General features: G+C 40.6%; 2 protein-coding genes across 3 annotated transcripts in view; both read right to left on the bottom strand.

Annotated features, from left to right (window-relative positions):
• Positions 1–12,170: 12,170 nt before the first annotated feature.
• adra2a (adrenoceptor alpha 2A) lies at positions 12,171–14,104 on the bottom strand. Its single transcript, XM_072463374.1, has one exon. It carries the CDS (start codon positions 13,933–13,935, stop codon positions 12,721–12,723), a length of 1,215 nt encoding a protein of 404 aa, XP_072319475.1. The 5' UTR covers positions 13,936–14,104; the 3' UTR covers positions 12,171–12,720.
• Positions 14,105–19,636: 5,532 nt separating this feature from the next.
• Positions 19,637–21,978, bottom strand: part of shoc2 (SHOC2 leucine rich repeat scaffold protein) — a 10,051-nt gene continuing 7,709 nt past the window's right edge. For both annotated transcript variants that reach the window (XM_072464026.1, XM_072464027.1), the window contains exon 9: positions 19,637–21,978. This exon is cut by the window's right edge and continues 677 nt beyond it. The gene's annotated coding sequence lies outside the window, so the exon portion shown is untranslated.

Below are 21,978 nucleotides of genomic sequence, written 5' to 3'. Positions count from 1 at the left end.
CCTTTCGTATCACCATGGCCTTTTATCTCCCACTTACGGAAAACAGCAGAGGGAATTGACTGTTTACTAATGCCACCAATGTATATTTAGAATGATTAAATATATATATAACTAAAACATGTGGGGGAAAAGCATAAAACTGGAATCACTGGAACTGGAAGGAACATATAAATCTATAGTGGTGTAGTTACAGTTGATACGGTTGGTCATACATCGGGATAAGAAAAATAGGAAGCGTTCACACCACATTAAACCTGGATTAAAACTATGATTAAACCTGTGACTAAACCTGGACTAAACCTGTGACTAAACTTGGACTAAACCTGTGACTAAACCTGTGACTAAACCTGGACTAAACCTGTGACTAAACCTGAGACTAAACCTGTGACTAAACCTGTGACTAAACCTGGACTAAACCTGTGACTAAACCTGGACTAAACCTGTGACTAAACCTGAGACTAAACCTGTGACTAAACCTGGACTAAACCTGTGACTAAACCTGGACTAAACCTGAGACTAAACCTGTGACTAAACCTGGACTAAACCTCTGACTAAACCTGGACTAAACCTGGACTAAATCTGTGAATAAACCTGGACTAAACTTGGACTAAACCTATGACTAAACCTGTGAATAAACCTGGACTAAACCTGTGACCAAACCCGGACTAAACCTGAAATATTTTGCGTCATCTCAACAATACAAGTATTTGAGAAGTATCGGTACATCGGAATAACCCTGTTTTCCAAATTCTCCGTGGCATTTTGTCCCTGTCTTTATAAAGGGCGACTGCAGCTTTGCCGCCATACTTCAGCCTTTTGAAGACGGATGTGCACTCTAACCTGATGATCCATGCTCTGATTTCCAAAGGCTAAGTGCAGTGTCTGTGAAAGAAGAGGAAGAGAGTCTGGAACAGCTGGCTTCTTCCACTGTCACCAAGCACATCCGCCTGCTATTTTTAATCCACGCGTGTAACACAGCACTAAATCCAGCTTCAAGAAACATCACAATTCATCAAAAACTCAGGCTCGTTGCAGAACATCCACGCTCAAAACCCACCTGTTGTCAACCTGCATTTACTTTTGCTTCTTGTGCTGTAAAGCATATTTGAGTGTCCCAATAAGAGGTTGGATTAGGATTCGCTTGCGTGTTCTGGTTAGTTCTGGTTATCTCCGAGTCCATGCTAAACAAATCAATATTTAAAGATTACGCAACAGACGAGTCAGGGGTGGATTATCACAGACCTGTGCAGATCTAAATGACGGTGTAACCACTTCACCTGAGGAAACGTCTGTGTCTGTTAAGCTGGTGTTTGTGTCTCGATGCTAATGCTAATTTCGAGCTTGAATAGGAGGATTCAATCACTTATAAAGATGCAATTAAGGACAAGTTGATTTTGTTTTCTTTGCACAAAAGAAGACAAACTGTGGCGCTATTTTTAATTGAATCCCACAATAGAGAGATGAAAAGAAAGCTTCTCTAACTCACTAGCAACTCCTTTCCACTCTCTTTTAAATGGATGAAACTTCAACATTTCGTCCAGGTTCGTCACAAGAATTCCATGTCCTTAATCTAATCCACATTAAATTACATATTTATTATTAAAAATGTAATTCCTACCCTAATTTCACCCTGAATGTGAATTAATATCTAAAATGTCTAAAATAAACATTAGAATAGTTTTATATTACGTTCCACGCCCTAAACCCCTGATAGTGACATTATTCTGATTGTGACAATTATAAACATTTCCTAATAAAAAATAGTGAGAAACAATAGAATTCGAAGTTGTGCCCTCGGGCGAAATGCTGAACGTTTAGAGAGTCTCTTGAACGCAGCAGTTGTGATTAAACCGTTATCTTACATTGGCCATAAAAACACACAAATAGCAATATAAATTCATGATGTCCGCCGTACTATTATTAAGATTCGCACAGAGGCTAGAATGACAGCTTGTTCAGCATTGTATTTTAACAATTTAACCAAATCAACTTGTTGCAAGGAGAGGTTGGCCAATTTTACATTGAACTGGCTAAAGAGGCATTTGTATGTTAAAAGTAAATGGCTGGAACAGGGGGAAAGAAAAGAAACCAAAATAAATATAACATAACAGCCATAAAAGTGAACAATATTATGATACAGGACCCAACTGACATAACGAGACGTCTTTTTATTAAAAACAATCAAATAATCTATTGCAGTCATATCTGAAAAGTTCCAAAATAACTGTGGCCATTGCCTGGAAATAAATAGGAATAGCTGAAAAAAAAGAAGAGGGAAGCACCTGCATCAACGATCGGTCGAATTTTATCACCATTCTTGGGATTTACTGGAGTCTTCTTTGTTTGAAGCCCATGTGTGAATGTGAATGAAATGTCTGATAGTAAGAAAAAAGGGCCGATATCCTTAAACTGATAAAGACCCTTTAATAATAGAAAAAGGAGATCAAGCCTGTCTCTCTGTGGGAGCAGGATCTCTCCTTCACTGTGCTTCTCCCAGAGGTTTCTACTTTCTCACAAAGGGTTTTGTAGTTTTTCCTTGCCGAGGAGAAGGGCCTAAGGATATACAATCCCTAAATTTTGCTTTACAAATTTTCAAGACTGCTATTCCACTACAGTGTTTACCTTCGCAGTGTTGTGCCATAATTTTGGTGTCCGTGAACTGAACGCACTGTATTACTGCCGACGAACGATAATGTGAACGCGTTCATTCTGGTGTCTGTGAACGGCACGTTCATTCTTTTTTAATTTCGTTCAATAAGGTGTCAGATTTCTAGAGACTTCCAGGCGAAAAACACACCGTTAAGTTGCCCAAAAAGAGCCTATGCCTGGGAAGTGTGAGAGCTCCGAAGTTGTAGAGGCCGATAGATCGCAGAGACAGAGAGAGATTTCAAGTGTTGTGCTGCACTGCGCATGCGCATCAAAACAAAAAGCGGCATTGACTCGACGACCAGTTACTTGCATGACCCGCCAGCCCCGCCCACATTCTGTGGAGTAAGAGCCAATGAAATCGTCGGTAATCCAGTTACCGACAACGCGTCACGCTGAGATACGTTCAAGATGGCGGACCCGGCTCGTGACCCGGCTCGTGACCCGGCTCGTGACCCGGCTCGTGACCAAGTGTTTACTTCTGCTCTCGCTTCGGTTTGAACAATCAGGAAAGTCCGCTCTACTCGCCGTGATGAACGTGCGTTAAATGCTGTTATACGAAGGGCGTCGTCGCGATTCAGGAGACATTTTCTGCGTTCGGGGACAGATAACGCGGAACACGCCTTGTTGACATGGGCTACGTAATATCCGGTTAAGCGTATCATGTTTTTTGCGTCACTTCTGGGTTTATGTGATTGGTTCTGTCTCTGCTCTGAACTCCAAAACGTGTTGGAATGGCTGGTCAGGCAAACCATTTACGTGAGTTTTATGATAAGGTCGGTGAGGATGGGACAAACAATCTAACATTTCTGTGCAAACTTTGCCCAGCAAGTTTTCCCTCATGTTGTTTATGCTGTGGGGCTGAAAGCTGCTACTGCTGCTAGTGTGGACTGGACAGCAACACATGGGGAAGTCTGTCCCTTCAATGTGAATGTAAATCCTGGGGAAGGATTCAAAATTGGATATGAAGATGAAATCTGACACATAGTTTCAACATTTTCTTGCTTCCGAAGAGTGCACACGCTTTTTTGCTCGCTCCGCTTGCTATCGCTGCTTTCCTTATTTATTTTGCTTTTTAATCAGTTTTTGTCTTCCAAACATTTTTGCTTTAGACTTTTTCAAGTAAACCAAGGATTTTAAGAACATTTTTCCAGTTTTAACGACATATCTGACGCCAGCGACATGTCCGGGAGAAGAAGGGAGAAAGACTGTGAACGCTGTCGGAAATATCAACAAGAAATTAATGAGCTGAAAACACGGATATTTGTTTTGGAATCTGAAAGAGTTCTTCATGATACCATTCCTGTGTCAACCGATGGTAAGAAGAGCACACTTTTTACAAGAAAAACTGCTACTTTCAACCTAAACCACAGTGACTCTGTGTCGTTTCCAAAACTGTCTAAAAACCAGAAAGACCAGGCTGTTTCTTGGAACAAACTTGGGGCAAAGCCTAAACGATACAAAGATAACGTGAAGTCACCTAAAATACAGCTCACAAACAGATTTTTGCCACTTTCAGAGTTGGAATTAAATGAAAAAAGGAAAGATGACGTGGCCAAAATACAGCGAGGAGGATCTGTGCCAGGAGCCAAGGTCACGCAGATTGTTTTGGTTGGAGACGGCGCGATAAGTCACGTGACGCATGAAAAGATAAACACACATTCTTTTCCAAGCGCCACTGTTTCTGAGATAACGTCACTCCTTCCAAATATTATGGCTAAGCATGGAGGAGCTAAACAGCTGATTGTGCACGTGGGTGCAGTGGACATGCGGCGGGAACAGACTGAAGTTTTGAAAAAAGACTTCTTGAAGTTATTCGACGTGCTTGATAAAATGGAAATCAAAACATTCATAAGTGGACCTCTTCCAAACATCGACATGAGGATAAACAAGTTTAGCCGGCTTCTTCAGCTGAACATATGGCTGTCCAAAGAGTGTTCCCCGAGAGGACTACACTACATTGAGAACTTCTATCTATTCTGGAAACGAGAGGACCTGTTTAAGAGAAATGGCCCCCACCTATGCAGAGGTGGAGTGAGGGTGCTGACAGAGAACCTGCTCCACGCTCTGAGGCATTGGACTGGGCCTGGACAGGGTCCTGAGCAGCTAGTTAGAGAAGAGAGGAATGAGAGAAGAATTCCTGCTCCATCAGCCAGAGACCGAGCCAATGTTTCAACATCAAAAGCACCACAACCTCAGCCTCCACCAAAGGATTCATCAGCAGCTGCTCCACCACCACCAGCAAAGGATTCAGCTCCAGCTGCTCCACATTCACCTCCACCGCCTCCAGCAAAGGAACAATCTTCAAAGGCCTTGGACCCATCTGTGACAAGCCCAACAACATCCCTGTCATCGCCCCTGCCTTCACACCAGCCCTGGGTTCCCCCTGCAACATCTACTCCCACTAAAGATTCATCATTCTCCTTCTCATCTCCACTCTCACCCATGGGCCTTCCCAGCCATTTTGAAAGTCTGATCAAATCAGGCATTAAGATGGCTCCACTCACGCCCAATATAGCAAGGACTATGTCAATACTTATCAACTCTTCCCTGCACAAGCCGACTACACCAACAAAAGCCCCACCACCCATCCCCCCTTGCCTCTCACCTGGTCCCAAACTCTCCTTGGCTACAAAACCCCCACCACCCATCCAACCTCGCCTTTCACCTGGTATCTCCCATAGCTAGGATGCACTAGGTCTCAGCGTTGCCGGGACTTATTGTCACATTAAAAATCAAACCAACCCGGGGCCCTATGTAAAAAGACCCCCCCCTAGTGCTATTTCTGTAGTCACATCATCACACAGATGGGAAAACAAAATGCGAGTCAGGCCCAATCTGAGAAATGTGATTCATATTCCCTGTGAAAAGATAAAGCCCAGTCCCACTGAAACTAGTCTGAAACTTGCTGTGCTAAATGTCAGATCCTTAAGTAACAAATCTCACTTAATTAATAATTTTATTTCTTCTTATAATCTTTATTTTATGTTTTTAACTGAAACATGGCTTGACAAAAACACAGGAAATGTAGTTCTGATAGAATCTGCTCCACCCAACTTTAAGTTTGAATCTGAAACACGAGAAAACAAAAAGGGCGGTGGAGTCTGTGCTGTCTTTAGAGATGAAATAATTACCCGCAGGTTGCCTTTTGGGGTGTTTTCATCATTTGAGTATGTATCCTTTAAAATTGAGCTAAAACGGTCTCCATCCGTTCTCTTCATTGTTTTATAAAAGCCTCCCCAGCACTGCCAAAGTTTTATTGATGATTTTACTGAGATGCTTTCAGTCGTATGCACAGACTTTGATGGTTTGGTCATTACAGGTGATTTCAATGTGCATGTTGATAATATTTGTGACAGAAACGCTAAAGAGCTTGATGCTGTCCTTGAAACCTTCAGTCTTACTCAGCATGTGAGAGGCCCCACCCACAGCAAAGGACACACTCTAGATCTCATAATTACAAAGGGGGTAAATATTTCAAATGTTAATGTGATCGATGTTGCTCTGTCTGATCATTTCTGTGTCTTCTTTGACCTGTCTGTTTCTCCCAAACCTCTGGTTGGTCCTGCAGTTGTTCAGAGGAGACACATAAGTGATGGCACAGGTTCACTGTTTATGGAAATGATAAACTTTGAAAATGTCTCATGTTCTAATGTAAATGATTTGTTGAACTCTGTTACATCTAGTGTTTTGAATGTTCTGGACACCATCGCCCCTGTGAAGGCTAAAATGTTTAAAAATAAGCAGAAGGCGCCGTGGAGAAATGATGATTCGGTCAGGGCACAGAAAAGGGAGTGCCGCAGGGCCGAACGGAAATGGCGCAAGTCAAAGCTCCAGGTTCAAAAACAGATTTACAAAGAGAAGCTGAACATGTACAACCTAATTTTATGTAGAACTAGGGAAAGATATTTTTCTGAAATAATTGGAAGCTGCAGTAACAACTCGCGTGTCGTGTTTGCCACAGTAAACAGATTAACAAACCCTCCAGCTCAGCTGCCGTTAGAACTCATTTCCACATCCAAGAGTAATGAGTTTGCATTATTCTTTAATGACAAAGTTCAGGGCATTAAAAATGCTATAAATCCCACAATGCAAAAAAAAATACCCTAAAACCACCAAGACACTTAGAGCTAACTCACTTTGCACCAGTAACTGACAAAACTGTCCATGAGATCATCACCAGTCTGAGTTCATCTACATGCTGCCTTGATGTGTTACCCACCAGATTTCTAAAGTCTGTGCTGAACAGTTTGTTAGCACCATTCACTCACATAGTTAGCATGTCGCTTCAATCTGGAACATTCCCAATGTCTTTGAAAACTGCGGTCATAAAGCCTCTCCTAAAGAAGAGCAGTCTTGATGCCGCAGTACTGAGTCATTACCGGCCCATCTCTAATCTGCCATTTTGGGGCAAAGTCCTTGAAAAGGTTGTTTACCAACAGCTCACAGATTTCCTCTTAATAAACAATTAATTTGATGTTTTTCAGTCAGGTTTTAGACCTCATCACAGCACTGAGACTGCTCTTGTCTAGGTGACAAATGACATCCGCCTGAACACTGACACGGGCAAAGCCTCAGTCTTAATTCTGTGAGATCTGAGTGCTGCTTTTGACACTGTCGATCATGGGATCCTCTTACAGAGACTAGAGTACTGGGTGGGCATCACTGGCACTGCCCTAAACTGATTATGGTCCTATCTGGAAGACAGGAAGTACTTTGTTGAAATTGGTAGCTGTGTCTCAGACCACATGACCCTGACCTGTGGAGTGCCCCAAGGGTCAGTCCTGGGTCCCCTTCTGTTCAACCTCTACATGCTGCCGTTAAGTCAGTTGATACGCAGTGAAAATGTGTCCTATCACAATTATGCAGACGACACTCAGATCTATGTTTCACTGTCGGCAGGTGACTATGGACCAGTAGATTCACTCTGTCACTGTATCCAACAGATCAGTTTGTGGATGCAAAACAACTTTCTCCAGCTGAACTCAGACAAGACTGAAGTAATCGTTTTTGGCCCACAGAAACAAAGAGAAAGTGTTAGCGGTCACCTCCAGAGTCTCGCTCTAAAACCTACAAACTAAATTAGAAATCTGGGGGTAATAATGGACTCAGACTTGAACTTTAATAGCCACGTCAAATCAATAACATCAGCAGCTTTTTACCATCTAAAAAACATTGCCAAAATCAAAAATATAGTGTCAAAACCAGATTTAGAGAGACTTATCCATGCGTTTGTCTCCAGTAGATTAGACTACTGTAACGGCCTGCTCACTGGCCTCTCCAAACGAGTTGTAAAACAGCTGCAGTACATCCAGAACGCTGCTGCTCGGGTCCTGACTAGAACCAGGAAGTATGATCACATTAGTCCTGTTCTCAGGTCTCTGCACTGGCTCCCTGTGGCTCAGAGAATAGACTTTAAAGCAGCTCTGCTTGTGTACAAGTCTCTCAATTGCCTAGCACCAAAGTACTTCTCAGACATGTTAGTGCCATATGAACCATCTCGGACTCTGAGGACCTCAGGGACCGGCCTCCTGCTGGTGCCCAGAGTCAGGACAAAACATGGGGAATCTGCGTTTCAGTTTTATGCAGCTAAAATCTGGAACAGTCTTCCTGAAGATGTGAGACAGGCTTCTACTCTGACAATGTTCAAATCTAAGCTAAAAACAGTTTTGTTTAGCTGCGCATATGACTGAAAGGATTTTTTCTTTGCACTCTTCTCTTTTGTTTGTGATTTTATTAGTTTAGACAATCAGTTGGATTGATAATTTTTAATTTAGTTAATTTTATTGTATTTCTGTTTCTGTAATTTCTTTGTGATTTGAATGCATTTTTCCTGCTGTGTGAAGCACTTTGAATTGCCTTGTGTATGAAATGTGCTCTACAAATAAACTTGCCTTGCCTTGCCATTAAACTAATACAATAATTGCTGCCTGTGGTTGTATTTGGGCTGTGGAAATAATTTAGAAACATTATAGCATAATATTGGAAAAAAGAACTGAACTATTGTTCATTTTTTGGAGCTGTGAACTTAGTTAGATTTTTTTAATTATGAACTATGAACTGAACTAGTTCATTTTAAAATTTGTGAACTATAAACGCAACTAGTTCATGTAGAAAGTGAACTTTCCCAACACTGCCTTTGCTAACATCAGTGAAACACTTCACAACTAATAAAAGCATTGGTATTTAGAGTAGGTTTAGATGGTCACTGTTCACTTGACTCTTTAATCATTATGAACAATATTGCAAAACTTTGCATAAGAATAAGCATAAGAACCAGAATAAGAAAAGTTTAGGTTTCATAATAAGAACTGATCTGCCATGAACGCCTCACCTCACAGCAAAATGTTAGCTTCAAATGCCTTTCTTTTGGCAAAGTTTTACGATATTGTTCATAAGTAACATTATAAATTAGGGTGCAGCCACATATTTCTTGGCAAATTATTATATTTTAAGCACAACTAATTCAAGTCCAATCACAACCGAGACTTAACAGAAGTTGTTGAGCTTACCTGAGAAAAGTAAACAGATTGTTCTGTGACTGTAAAAATAAAGTACCAATAGGGAGCAGCACGAGCCGCAGCTAAAGATTAAAAAGCTGTTTTTAAGACAAACAAAAAAGGGTTTTGAACCGGAAAAACGATCTGAAAATAATCAAAAATCACCACAAAATCTGTCCTTTCCTGTAGTTGTTGCCTTGTATTTTGTCTTACATTGCCCACTGTAGGAAAAATGCTTTCTGGGCTGTAGAGGATTTTTTCACTACAGTTCCAGTGGACTGGCCCATGTGACAACTGGAGACGAGTTTAAACTAGGATTGCCCAATCCAGTTCATTTAATAGATCCATGATGGCTTCCTCCCAGAGGTCTGTTTGTGGGCGCTACTTCGGATGCCGACTGTATCTACTATTATGAAGCTTCAGGAAATCCAAATTGAAAAGAGTTCTTACTTGCTCTACATAAAATCCCATTTTGTGATTGACTAAACTAGGTCCTTAATTGATCAAAATTTGGCTTGACTACTTCCCTTGGACTGGACAAGGACTAAACCCAGGACAGGACCAAATCAGTATATCAGGACCAAACCAGTATATCAGGCCCAAACCAGTATATCAGGACCAAACTGAGCAGCTAGGAACCTGTGCAATAATTACACTCCAGTCCAATAATAACTAAGATATGTTGTTTATCCACGAAAATACACAATCTCTTTGTGGAACAAATAAAGTCTTATGATCTGTCCACTTGTGGGAGAGTCAAGAGTCTGAAGCTTGGAGTAACTCACCTGCTCTCCCGAAAACAAACACATTACTAATACAGCACCCGATGAATAATTTATATGTTGTAATTCATGTTTCATTTAAATGAGACTGGCAAAACCATCATCACATCACAGCTTTTCAAAATGTAAATAGAGTAGTTTATTTTATTTTTAAAATGTTGCGTGCATTATAGTGAATGTTAGAATCCTATGTTTTATGTGGGTTTGTCAGTGTCTGCACAAGTCGTTCCACTGTTCATTACCTGGCTCTTTTGGCTTCATCAGCCCTGTTAAATATTTACACAATTTGTATTTCTAGGCTTGAAGAAAACATGATGGAGTCATGACTCTTACATGAACAAGGCGCAGTCAAACTCAAATTTGTCTGTTTACTTTGGAATATGCAGGTGCAAAATGTGGGTGTAAATGACTGTATAATGTATGCAAGTTATTGTTGACAGATTGTGAAGTGTGTAATATCTTCTCAGGTAAAATATGCTAATAAAGGTATTTTAATTCCCTTAAACTGTAATTGTGCCTCAGTGCTTTTAAGGGACACAATAAGTATCGTTGCATTTAAAAGCCCAATTCAACCAGATCTGGAGATACATTAGTTTGCATTAATTACAAACCATGATTTAGCATTATTTGAATCCTAATCCTCGTTGCTTTCTTGTGCATTATACAGATTTGTTTACTGACACAAATTAAACTAATTTCAGTAGTAATTAGCATTTGCATACTTCATCATCAATTCACACAATTTTCATCTATTTACTTCCACGTTATTGATCATATTTTGCTTTGAGTTTTCTTGTTGAATATTGACTATAGCCAAAAGGCAGCCACTAATTAACACTGTGTCTACAAGAGGATCTGAAAAACACTGGGATTGACACCAGTTTGCATACACAATATATCACTCCTTTAACAGACGTAAAGTTAGCTTCCTGTGATAACTACTCAAACTTCCAAACAGTCACGCACCCAAAGATGAAACTTCTGACTGCTGTATTCACTGTAAATACTCTCTGTTTTCTCTGTAACGCCTCAGATTTGTGGACATAGTATGTGTCTGTTGTCTGTTAGGTTTAATGTTTAATGTCTTATAATGTCAAGTAGTCTGTTGTGTGAATGTTTAGTGTTTGGACAACGGATTGAATTCAGCTTTTGTGCAAACTTTGGCACATTTATGTTAAAGTTGTTGCTGACACATTGATTAATATGGACTGTTCTAATTCAAATGAATAAATATGATGTGCATTTCATTTTGAGATTGCCCCTGACAGTAATTCAGAGTATTTCTGAATGAATATGTTCAGGTCAGTTACATTAGCAAGTGACAGTGAACAGTGAAGTCCACAGAATACAGCCAGTGTTTTAATGTCGCCCTACAATAAATAAGGGCCCCGGCCATGTGGGGCCACATAAGAGCCTTATGAGATATAGTAGACCTACTGAAAAGTATGTATGCTGAATTTAAAAAGTCTGTGTTGCATTATTAAGTGTGCCTGAAATATGAAGTGCATTTATTAATGATGGAATATTATTAATATAATTTTACACATACATTTTACATATCTATATGTAGCTGTAATTCCCTTGTAAAACTAATAAGCTAATAATTTCTTTTTAATATTTGTAATTAATAATTAGAGGTGGGTAAGACAATTAAACTAATTTTATGTTGTTTTGGAGATAAAAATGAATATCCAGTATGTATTTTATAGTTGTAAATGCTACAAAAAGAGCTGATTTAAATAAGATAAATCAATTATCTTGTAAACCTTCCAATAAGGGTTGAAGGGGAGACATGTTTGAACACATTTCTGTTGGATTGACTGTGATATAGGACTCCATATGCATGTGTTAATTGTCTAAATGGCCCACGTTGACTGTGTTGTACTGTCCGGTGGGATTCCTCCCCTGTGTTTACATGGGTGTTTGACATGCACACACACTCCCACACGCGCCCCCTCGTTCTCACAGTCTCTTACTCTTGGTAAACGTGCTGAGAATCACTGTACCAAACAGCAGGCTTCATGCATTGGATCTCCCGGAAGATCAATTTAGCTTCCTCAGAGAGCGTCGCACAAAGTCTCCATGACTAACTAAAATGGATGATGGAGCAAAACTCCAGCCCCCCCCTACGACTACCTCCTCTTTATTCAGCACAATATCTTCCCCGTTATTAATGTGGCTTTTCCGATTTTGGAATCAGAATAAAACAAAAATATTGATACAGAGAGACCAGTCCGTCAAGTTCTGGTTTGACAGGCTCCACTCTTTACTGTGTGACACAAAGTTTGGTAACACTAAACAGCAAATGAACCGTTAACACTGTCCTAGGTTGTTATGGAGCTGTATATTCAAGCTACAACCGATCGACTCACACTTGAAATAAAAAGCGTATCATTTTGGAGAACAAAAGGCCTATTCATAAAGTAATCACAGCATTTATGTGAAGCTTACAATCGTGGCTAAAATGTAATGGTGGCACAGTGGCTTTTTTTTTTTTTTACAATGCCTGTTGTAGATTATTTAATATGACTTAAATTGCATTGCTCAGGGAGTCAAAACCATCAAAACCCACATTCAACTGTCACTTCATACGACACTGTAATATATTCATAAAAACTAAAATAAATCTACAATACATATATTTACACTTTCAGTTGTAAAAAATAAAATAAAATATACTATTTACATGGTGGCAAATTGTGAAAAGTGAATGCTTGTGTGTGTTGAATCACACTTAACCATGCGTTTCCTTTACACTTTATGTACAATCATATAAAATGTCCAACAGGCTTTTAGGCATATCTTCTGGAGTCTCTTTTACATAGTATCTTTTTAAAGGCCCTTCTGAAGTCATTGTTAAAGATAGTGTAGATGATTGGATTCAGCGCACTGTTGCAATAGCCGAACCAGAAAAAGAATTTGAACAGAGTCAGTGGCACATAGCAGGACACACATATTGTCTGGAGCATGTAGGTAAAGAAAAAGGGAAACCAGCAAATGACAAAGACCCCTATCACCACTGCCAGGACAAAAGTGAAGCGTTTCTCACGGTTTTGCCGGCCTTTCCACCTGCTCCCCTTCGTGCTTTGGACACATTTGGGCACTTCGTTGTCGCCTGGTTTGATTTGGCACAGCTTGGTTTTGCTTTTGTGACTTTTCTTTTTGATGGAGCAGGGATTATTGACTTTATGATCAGAAGATGAGGAGTCCTCAATGTCCACTCCATTGGCTTCACCTTTGACCCGGTTGCCTTTCTCCTTCAGCTCAATGTCCTGTTCACCGTTCAGCTTGACGTCCTCATCTTTGCCTCCATCCAAACCATTGTGCTTGTGGTCCACAGCGTTTGCCTTTGGTATCCTATCTCCAGTGGGTGCTCGTGTTCGCTTCTTGGCTATTTGGTAGATTCGAATGTAGACCAGGACCATAATAATGCAGGGAAGGAAAAAGGAGCCTATGCAGGAGCCAATGACGTACCACTCATCATCGTTGATGGTGCACACTGGATGCTCCTGGTTCTTCTCCTTCTTCCTGATGATCAGGGGAGGACATGAGATCACAGCTGCAAGCACCCACACAATTAAGATAATTTGCTTAATGCGGCGCGGGGTCCTCTTTAGGTTGTACTCAATCGCTTTCGTTATAGACCAAAAACGATCTAGGCTGATGGCACAGAGGTGTGCAATGGAGGCGGTGCAAAACAAAACATCAAGTGCAAGGTAAATCTCACACCAGATCTCCCCAAAGTACCAGTATCCCATCAGCTCATTGGCCAGTGAGAAGGGCATGACCAGTGTGGCCACTAAGATGTCTGCGGAGGCCAGAGACACCAGGAACAGGTTCTGAGGAGCCCGGAGGGCTCGGCTTGTGAACACTGCTATCACCACCAGCACATTTCCAAACACTATCAGAAGAATCATGATGCTCACCAGGACCGTCAGCAGAACGGACGTCTGCACGCTGAACGGCGCCTGGGACAGTGTCCCATTGGTGTCATTGTCAAACCCCATGGAGCCAGATGTGAGTTCACTCAAGGATACACAAAACCATCCGGTCAGAGCCGGGAGCTAGTGCCTCACAGTGGGGCTTCTAAACCACGGGAACGGAAAGTAGCGACTCGTCTCGAGCTTTTTCTCTTTCATGATGAATAATCTCATTGTATTAGTGAAGTGACGATCAATCACCTGGAATTACAAAGCACAAACCAAATACAAATTAGCTGAACTAATCACACTATTACGTGATAATTTTCAACTCTGTTGAAGATATAAAAATGTATGCAACTTACCAAAGGCTTAAAGAATCATAGCCAAAAACGCCCGGTGCGCAACTTCTTTACGCATTTCAGAATGAAGCGGAAACAATCCGTGGAGCCTCTTTCCTTTTTGTCCCTGTCGCCTCTGTCCACAGGCGCACGCACTATCCCGTGTGTTGTGTTCAGATGCAGACTAATAGAGCACTAATCGTGTTATCCTGGGCGATGCCGTGCTGCTGTCTGCGCGAGGAGTCTCTCCCTCAGTGTTAAGCAGAGCGCCACTCCCTCGCTTTATAACGCGCGCACACCGGCTCCACAAGAGCAGAGCCGCGTGGCTCTGACAGATCCAGTGCGTGTGACACGGTGACATCAACCTAAGGAGACAAAAAACACACTTTCATAAAACTCTCCAACATTTGGATGCGTTTACGCGCGGCGCTTTTAGACCAGCACGTACTCCCCAGGTGAGAATGGGGGTTTAGGATCACGGTTACTAAACCACCACAATACATTATTATGTTTGCGTCATAATAATGTATATAACATACATCCACTACAGGGGAAATGTATTGTGACCCAAAGCGCATCAAACCATAGCTATCATTACGCACGCACTTTGGTCGCAGTCCCTGAAATCCAGTTATGGCTGGTTACATTAACCCTCATAGATTATAACTGCACGCAGGACAGACACGGGGCTATTTGGGCTCGGCAGAGTTTATTTTACCTATATTCTATAGTTTCTTCATAAATAGGTGAAAACAAATTTTACTTCACTTTTAGACGGTTAGATATATATGTCCTTGTATTATTCTCTGCTATGAATAAAACGTGTTATACCTACATCAGTGTTCAAGTAGGGAGTCGTTTACTTAAGTATTTTGTTACCGTTCGTGCAGTACCTCAGTGGACTATACACAATAGTTGACCTGGTGTTAAATGTTCATATGCATGGTATACTGTAAAATGCTAGTGTTGTGAGAGCATGCATTTGGCACAATTAAATGTTTACTTCTTCCCTATATTTCGAATGGTTCCCCAGCTTCCTCCCATCAAAAATATTCAATCTGCTCATGGACTACAAAACTTTACAAATCCATTAGGTTTTCACCAAATGCAAGTAATACAATTAGTTGGCTATTTAATAATAATAAATATACCATCTTTGATTTCATATGAATAAAGACATTATGAAAAGAATGTATGCGAAGTGTAATGTAGCTTTTGTATTTATGAAATGCATTTGGTTTTTATTGGCCCTTTTATGACCCCAGCCAATTGAGAAAATTGATGAAATTCGCTATAATTCTGTGTGTTTACATTCATGTTGTGTCTTGTCTGTTCGTTAACAAGATCAGTTCCAATCCAATAAAAATAATAAATCAAAAGAATAGTGCATTAGGCTATAGCTCCACTGGAACATTAAAGTTACCTATTGAAAGAATAACTACAGTGTTAACCATGACATCTATTGTCCGAACCTTACGCCTCGTGCCCAATACAAAACATTGCTTTACTCTGTTTTATACTTAATCATTATTCAGTTTCAGGAGATTAAATAAAATACATATTTCAATGCTTACAAATATTATACATTGGGGTTGCTACAGATATTCATGTCACAGATCATTGGTCACTGTTGCAACCACGTCTCTGTGGGGTTGGGATGGATCACTACTGCTGCCCTTATGTTCTCAATATCAAGTTACTATCTTATATTGTGTGTGTGTGTGTGTGTGTGTGTGTGTGTGTGTGTGTGTGTGTGTGTGTGTGAGACGCCTGACAACCAGACCAGAAAACAATGGTGACACATGATTTGTAAAACATTTAAAATACAGTTTGAATCTGCAAATATTTACAAAATGTTCAAAAATGAAAAGATAATGTTTTGGGATGATATCACAATGATGCCACCGTATGGGTTTTCTGTCAAGGCAAGTTTAAGTGTAGAGCACAATTCATGCACAAAGTCCTTCACACAACAGGGAAAAAATGCATTAAAATCACAAAGACATGACAGAAATCATAAAACCTTCATTTCTATTCATTCAATTCAACAATTTTCCGTCAAAGTAAAATCACAAAGACATGACAGAAATCACAAACATTTTAAGACATAAAAGAGAAGAGTGCAAAGACAATCATTTCAGTCATATGCACAGCTAAACAAAGCTCAAATGCCCCAATGACTGTTTGTACAATGATACGACTGTAAGTGTTGAGGGCGAGGTCTGTGAGGTCTGTGAGGTGAGAGAGTAAGAGAGACACTTGAAGGGACGACTCCCTCTGATAAAACCAAAAGTTTGGTTAACCTTATTGCAAACACTCTTGACCTGGCTTTGAAATTTTAGATTGCCATCAATTATGATTCCTGACTTCTTCAATCATTTAATCATTTATTTACACATTAAAGGGCAAGCTAAAAACAAACAGCAAACGTTTAAGGTCAAGTGATATTGCCCCGGCCCCTGCCATAGATAATACTATGTCCCTGCCATAGATAATACTATGTCCCTGCCATAATACTATGTCCCTGCCATAGATAATACTATGTCCCTGCCATAGATAATACTATGTCCCTGCCATAGATAATACTATGTCCCTGCCATAGATAATACTATGTCCCTGCCATAATACTATGTCCCTGCCATAGATAATACTATGTCCCTGCCATAGATAATACTATGTCCCTGCCATAGATAATACTATGTCCCTGCCATAGATAATACTATGTCCCTGCCATAGATAATACTATGTCCCTGCCATAATACTATGTCCCTGCCATAGATAATACTATGTCCCTGCCATAGATAATACTATGTCCCTGCCATAGATAATACTATGTCCCTGCCATAGATAATACTATGTCCCTGCCATAGATAATACTATGTCCCTGCCATAATACTATGTCCCTGCCATAGATAATACTATGTCCCTGCCATAGATAATACTATGTCCCTGCCATAATACTATGTCCCTGCCATAGATAATACTATGTCCCTGCCATAGATAATACTATGTCCCTGCCATAATACTATGTCCTTGCCATAATACTATGTCCCTGCCATAGATAATACTATGTCCCGTCATAAAGAGTTTTTAGAGACATGATCTCAGTTGTAAATGTCAAAATGGCACAGTTCTCTGGCCGAGGAGGATAGCATAGGGCATCATGCAGGGCTGTTTTTATGTTTTGATATATATATATATATATATGTATATATATATATATAAATGTGGCATTAAAAATTCAAACTTATTGTAAAATATATCCCATCCTTTATGTCACTGACGATGGCTTGACTTCGTAAGATCTGTCAGGGGACATGTCATTTCCACAGCCTGTGATTCACAGTTTCAGCTCTCTCAGAAACACTGTTTGGTTTTGTGGTTTCACATTTGAATTCAGTGTCTGGGAAGATGGCTGCCCTCGGAGGATGGAGGAGGAGGGAAACATTCCTGGGGAAGTGTGGGAGGACACAAAGTTCTGCAGTACAATCTTCCTCACCATCTCCTCATCATCAATATCATGTGTGGTCAAATTTAAAGCAGCGTCACAACTGAAATATGCACCAGGTTTGGGCAATACTTGTACAATTCCAGTGATATACATGTATCATGCATGTCTGTTGCCTACTGTTCATTTGCATTCATTCAGAAGTAGACTAATCTTTCAGCCAATACAAATGTCTGACACTTCAGGCAGGAAAAAGCTTGTCACGTTAAAATGGATTGTGTAAATACTAGCCGACAAATCAGTTTGAAGCAATGATCTTACATGTTCCTGGCCTTGTCCATAGGTCCATAGACTGTTACATGAATGGACTATAAAGGTACCTGCTCTATCCCAGGCCATAAATATTTGATGTCCCATCGCTAAAAACGCCTCTTCTGTAGCGCCTGTGTCTTTTATGTTCCCATTAGTGTCAACAAGACTTTCACCGATGTGCTGACGTCACACGCACTCACCTGTTGTTGCCCAGGAGACGGTGGTCATTTTTCCTCTTCTGGCACACGTGCAGAAGCCGAATACTGAGGCTAACACAGTCCTATCTATTACACGTTTGGTGGGTTGTATAGACAATATGAGCTCCATGTGTGTCCGTGTGAGGCTGGACCCGGCCTGTCCTGTCTGTGAGTCCTGTTTGGCACAGCACGGCCCTGGCACAGAGGCAGTGTTTTAGGTAAACACGTTTATATGACCGCGGCCCGCATCGGCGCGCGCGGACGCACCCAGCGCATGGACACAGTGACACCTGTCGTTTGTATCGTCCCAGTTTCATGCAGAGCCCACTCAGGCTGGGGCAAAGTGAGCTACAGGCTGGGGCAAAGTGAGCTACAGGCTGGGGCAAAGTGAGCTACAGGCTGAAGCAGAGTGGGCAACAGGCTGGGGCAAAGTGAGCTACAGGCTGGGGTACAGTGAGCTACAGGCTGGGGCACAGTGGGATACAGGCTGGGGCAAAGTGAGCTACAGGCTGGGGCACAGTGAGCTACAGGCTGGGGCAAAGTGAGCTACAGGCTGGGGTACAGTGAGCTACAGGCTGGAGCAAAGTGAGCTACAGGCTGGGGCAAAGTGGGATACAGGCTGGGGCAAAGTGGGATACAGGCTGGGGCAAAGTGAGCTACAGGCTGGGGCACAGTGAGCTACAGGCTGGGGCAAAGTGAGCTACAGGCTGGGGCAAAGTGAGCTACAGGCTGAAGCAGAGTGGGCAACAGGCTGCAGCCTTGACAGGTGACAGAGAAGGCAGAGGCTGCACAAGCAAGTTAAGCAACGCAGAAAATAAAAGATTACCGTCTGGTTATAATGAAGTCTCGTAGATTCAACAAAACAAATAAACACTGTGTGGATATTTACACACATTCAGACTGTATATAATTTAAAGAGCCTAATCCTAGCACTATGAAGGCAAGGGAACTATGGAGACCTTTTATCATTGTTCTTAAAAATCTAGTCTCAGAGGATGGCAAATTATCTTATATTTTCTTCTCTTAAAGTAAACTATTCTGACTCTACGTGCTTAGACACACCGGGTAGATTCTTGGACCTGAAAGCGAAAGGTGTAATGTAAACCCCCAGCAGATGTCAGTGTTAGACAGGGCCCAACTGCTGTGACAGCACAGCTCAACCCCAACAATAGAGATGTTATGTCTGCGGCACAAAATAATTGTATTTGATCGCATTTTATTCACTCAGTGTAAACAAATAGTATAAATTGACCTTTTGTTTGACGTCAGAACTCCATTGAAAACACATAATGGGCCTACAGTATCGCTTTTACGGAGGGAGTAAGTGGGACAAAACAATATGCACATTCATTTTTTTAATCAATGTATCACATTTAAACCATTTTAAGACATATTCTATCTATTCTATTCATAAGTAAAAAAAAAATAATTAAAAAAAAATGTAATTTCTGCAATGGCCTCGTCTGTGTTGAATTACAATAGGAGTCAGATTTAGTGGAATTCCCCTTTAATGCCATAGACAAGTGAGACCACTTGGTAGCATAATGGCATCACCCCCATTGCACTCTGCAGCCTTTGTAAAACTCTAATCACATTACAGATTTGAATACTGAGCCTACTGAAACATCAGATCACTGTACAGAGTAGAAGGTAAATGACAAAAAGAAAATCCAACCCAAAATTACATAGTTACAACCAATTGCTTGTCATCAAGTACAGTCAGTGGCCATGGACACAAGGAATAGCCAAAAGAACACATGAGAGCATTAAGGCTGCTTGTCAATGTGGAGTAGAAGCATTGGCACTCAATGCTTGGACACATTTGTCTGTGTACAAAAAGGGAGATACTTTGCAGATACACCAAATAACCATCAGATTCAAGTCCACTGTGAACCACTTTATTTCACCCAGTCATATGCTTTCAACATGAGCTTGTACATATGAAGAAAGACAATGTAATGCAAAGGCAAAACACCAAAATAAGTTGTGGTCTGTTGTGTTCTTTGTGGTCCTGAATAACAAATCTATATGAATACTAATCATACTGCAGTAAGATTAAAATATTTTCAAGTGGCGGAAATTTCCATGGAGTCCAAAGCATATTTAACTACAATCATGATCTGATAAATGAGCGCTCAGCCAGACGGTCTTCTCCCAGAAACCTGTGCTGTATAGAACTATCACTCACAAAAACACACGAAACGATATGTCTGATGAGCCCCTCCTAAAGCACATCTCACTCTGAGGAGTCAAGTCACTGAAGGCATTTCCACTGAACAGTTTCCACAGAAAAGTAAACAGACAAGGAATGCAATGTCTCCAGTGTGTGGAGCATGAACACAGAAAGCCCTTTTTACATTGTATTGACAGTCTTGTACTGTGACTGCGTTGAGCTCAAATGTGCACCTTGTCATGAAGTCCAATTTGATCTGGGTCAAAACTGTCGCAAACCTGGACTTAAGTCATAAGATCAGTCCAGACGTGGGGATGGTCCGCATGGGAAAAGATGGCACGCCCATGTGGTAGAGAGAGAACATCCTGAAGGAACAAAGCCCACCACACCATTGCTAGAGCCGCACTTTAACACAAGACGGCGGAAGCAGAATATATAGTCAGGAAAATAAATTAAGCATTATTACCTTGGATTGGATCTTTAATGCACAGCCTGTTCAAAGAATACTAAGAGAAAAACATGTTTAAAGCAAAAGAACAAACCCCCCCTCAAAAAAACAAAACAATTAATTGAACTGTAGACAGAGGCCAGATATGCAAATCAACTAATTGCTACAAAAACATTTGAAAATCCTTTTACTTTAGAGCAAACCCTTTTAAGACTGTCAGGAGAAAATGTCCCTAAATTAATCTGACCCTGCTAACTCACCATAACTTTGACGGACACAAAAGTATTAAATGAAATACTTAATGAAAAATGCCCCATTAATAACAACTTTTGAGGCCATTGGATTTAAAAATGGAGAAGATGCCAACGTTTTCAAAAGTGCATAAGAGCAGCAGCATTGCTGTGACAATGTGGGACGACAGCATTGTTAATGAAAGGGTATAGGATTCCTTTGACATTAAAAAATACTTAAATTAATAACGAGGGGTGGAGAAAGTGTTACCTGCCAATGTTTTATTATTAAACCTTTTTGAAGCTTTGATACACTCAGCACTTTTATCCCGAAACTGAACCCCTTTAACAGCTCGATATGTGGATCAGTGATCAGATGGATGACAGCTGTGCAGCCCAACACTGAAGAATATCAAATAAGTACAAACAAACTAAAATTGCACTCAAGGCAACAACCAAGATAGGTACATTAATAAAAAACATAATTTATCCCATTACCTGCATATGCTGGACTTTTTCAATACCTGTTTGTCACATACAAAGCAGTGGAGACAGAAGGTCGTTACACCACCAAGTCCCTCCTGCCTGTTAAGCACGTGTGATTGGCATTTCTCATATGTACTGTATACACTGCGAGCATAATGTTTAACTACTGCTGCCATTTGTCAAAAGATATTCAATCATTCTATTATACAATTGATATCACAGAACAAATCAATGAGAAAAAAATACAGTAAAAACATCAGGATAAAAAAAAAAAAAATACTGAAATAATTTATATATTTGTTTTGGCATGGACAATTGTGTTTCAAAATGAACCACTGGTCCACTCCAAAAATAGGCACATTATTTAAAAAAAATGTTAAAAATAATGTACAAAACCTAACCTTTGTTCTCCATGGTCCAGACACAGAAAGCCTGACAGAGAAACATGAAAATGGTATTTCAAAATCAAATGAAACAGAAGGATAGTTAGATAGT

The sequence above is a fragment of the Eucyclogobius newberryi genome, unplaced genomic scaffold, assembly GCF_026437365.1.
Source record: "Eucyclogobius newberryi isolate DKJ021-1_F unplaced genomic scaffold, fEucNew1.0.hap1 SCAF_4, whole genome shotgun sequence".
Taxonomy (NCBI): Eukaryota; Metazoa; Chordata; class Actinopteri; order Gobiiformes; family Gobiidae; genus Eucyclogobius; species Eucyclogobius newberryi.
The sequence above is the reverse complement of the archived record's forward strand: the minus strand, read 5'-3'. Positions and strand labels throughout refer to the sequence as shown.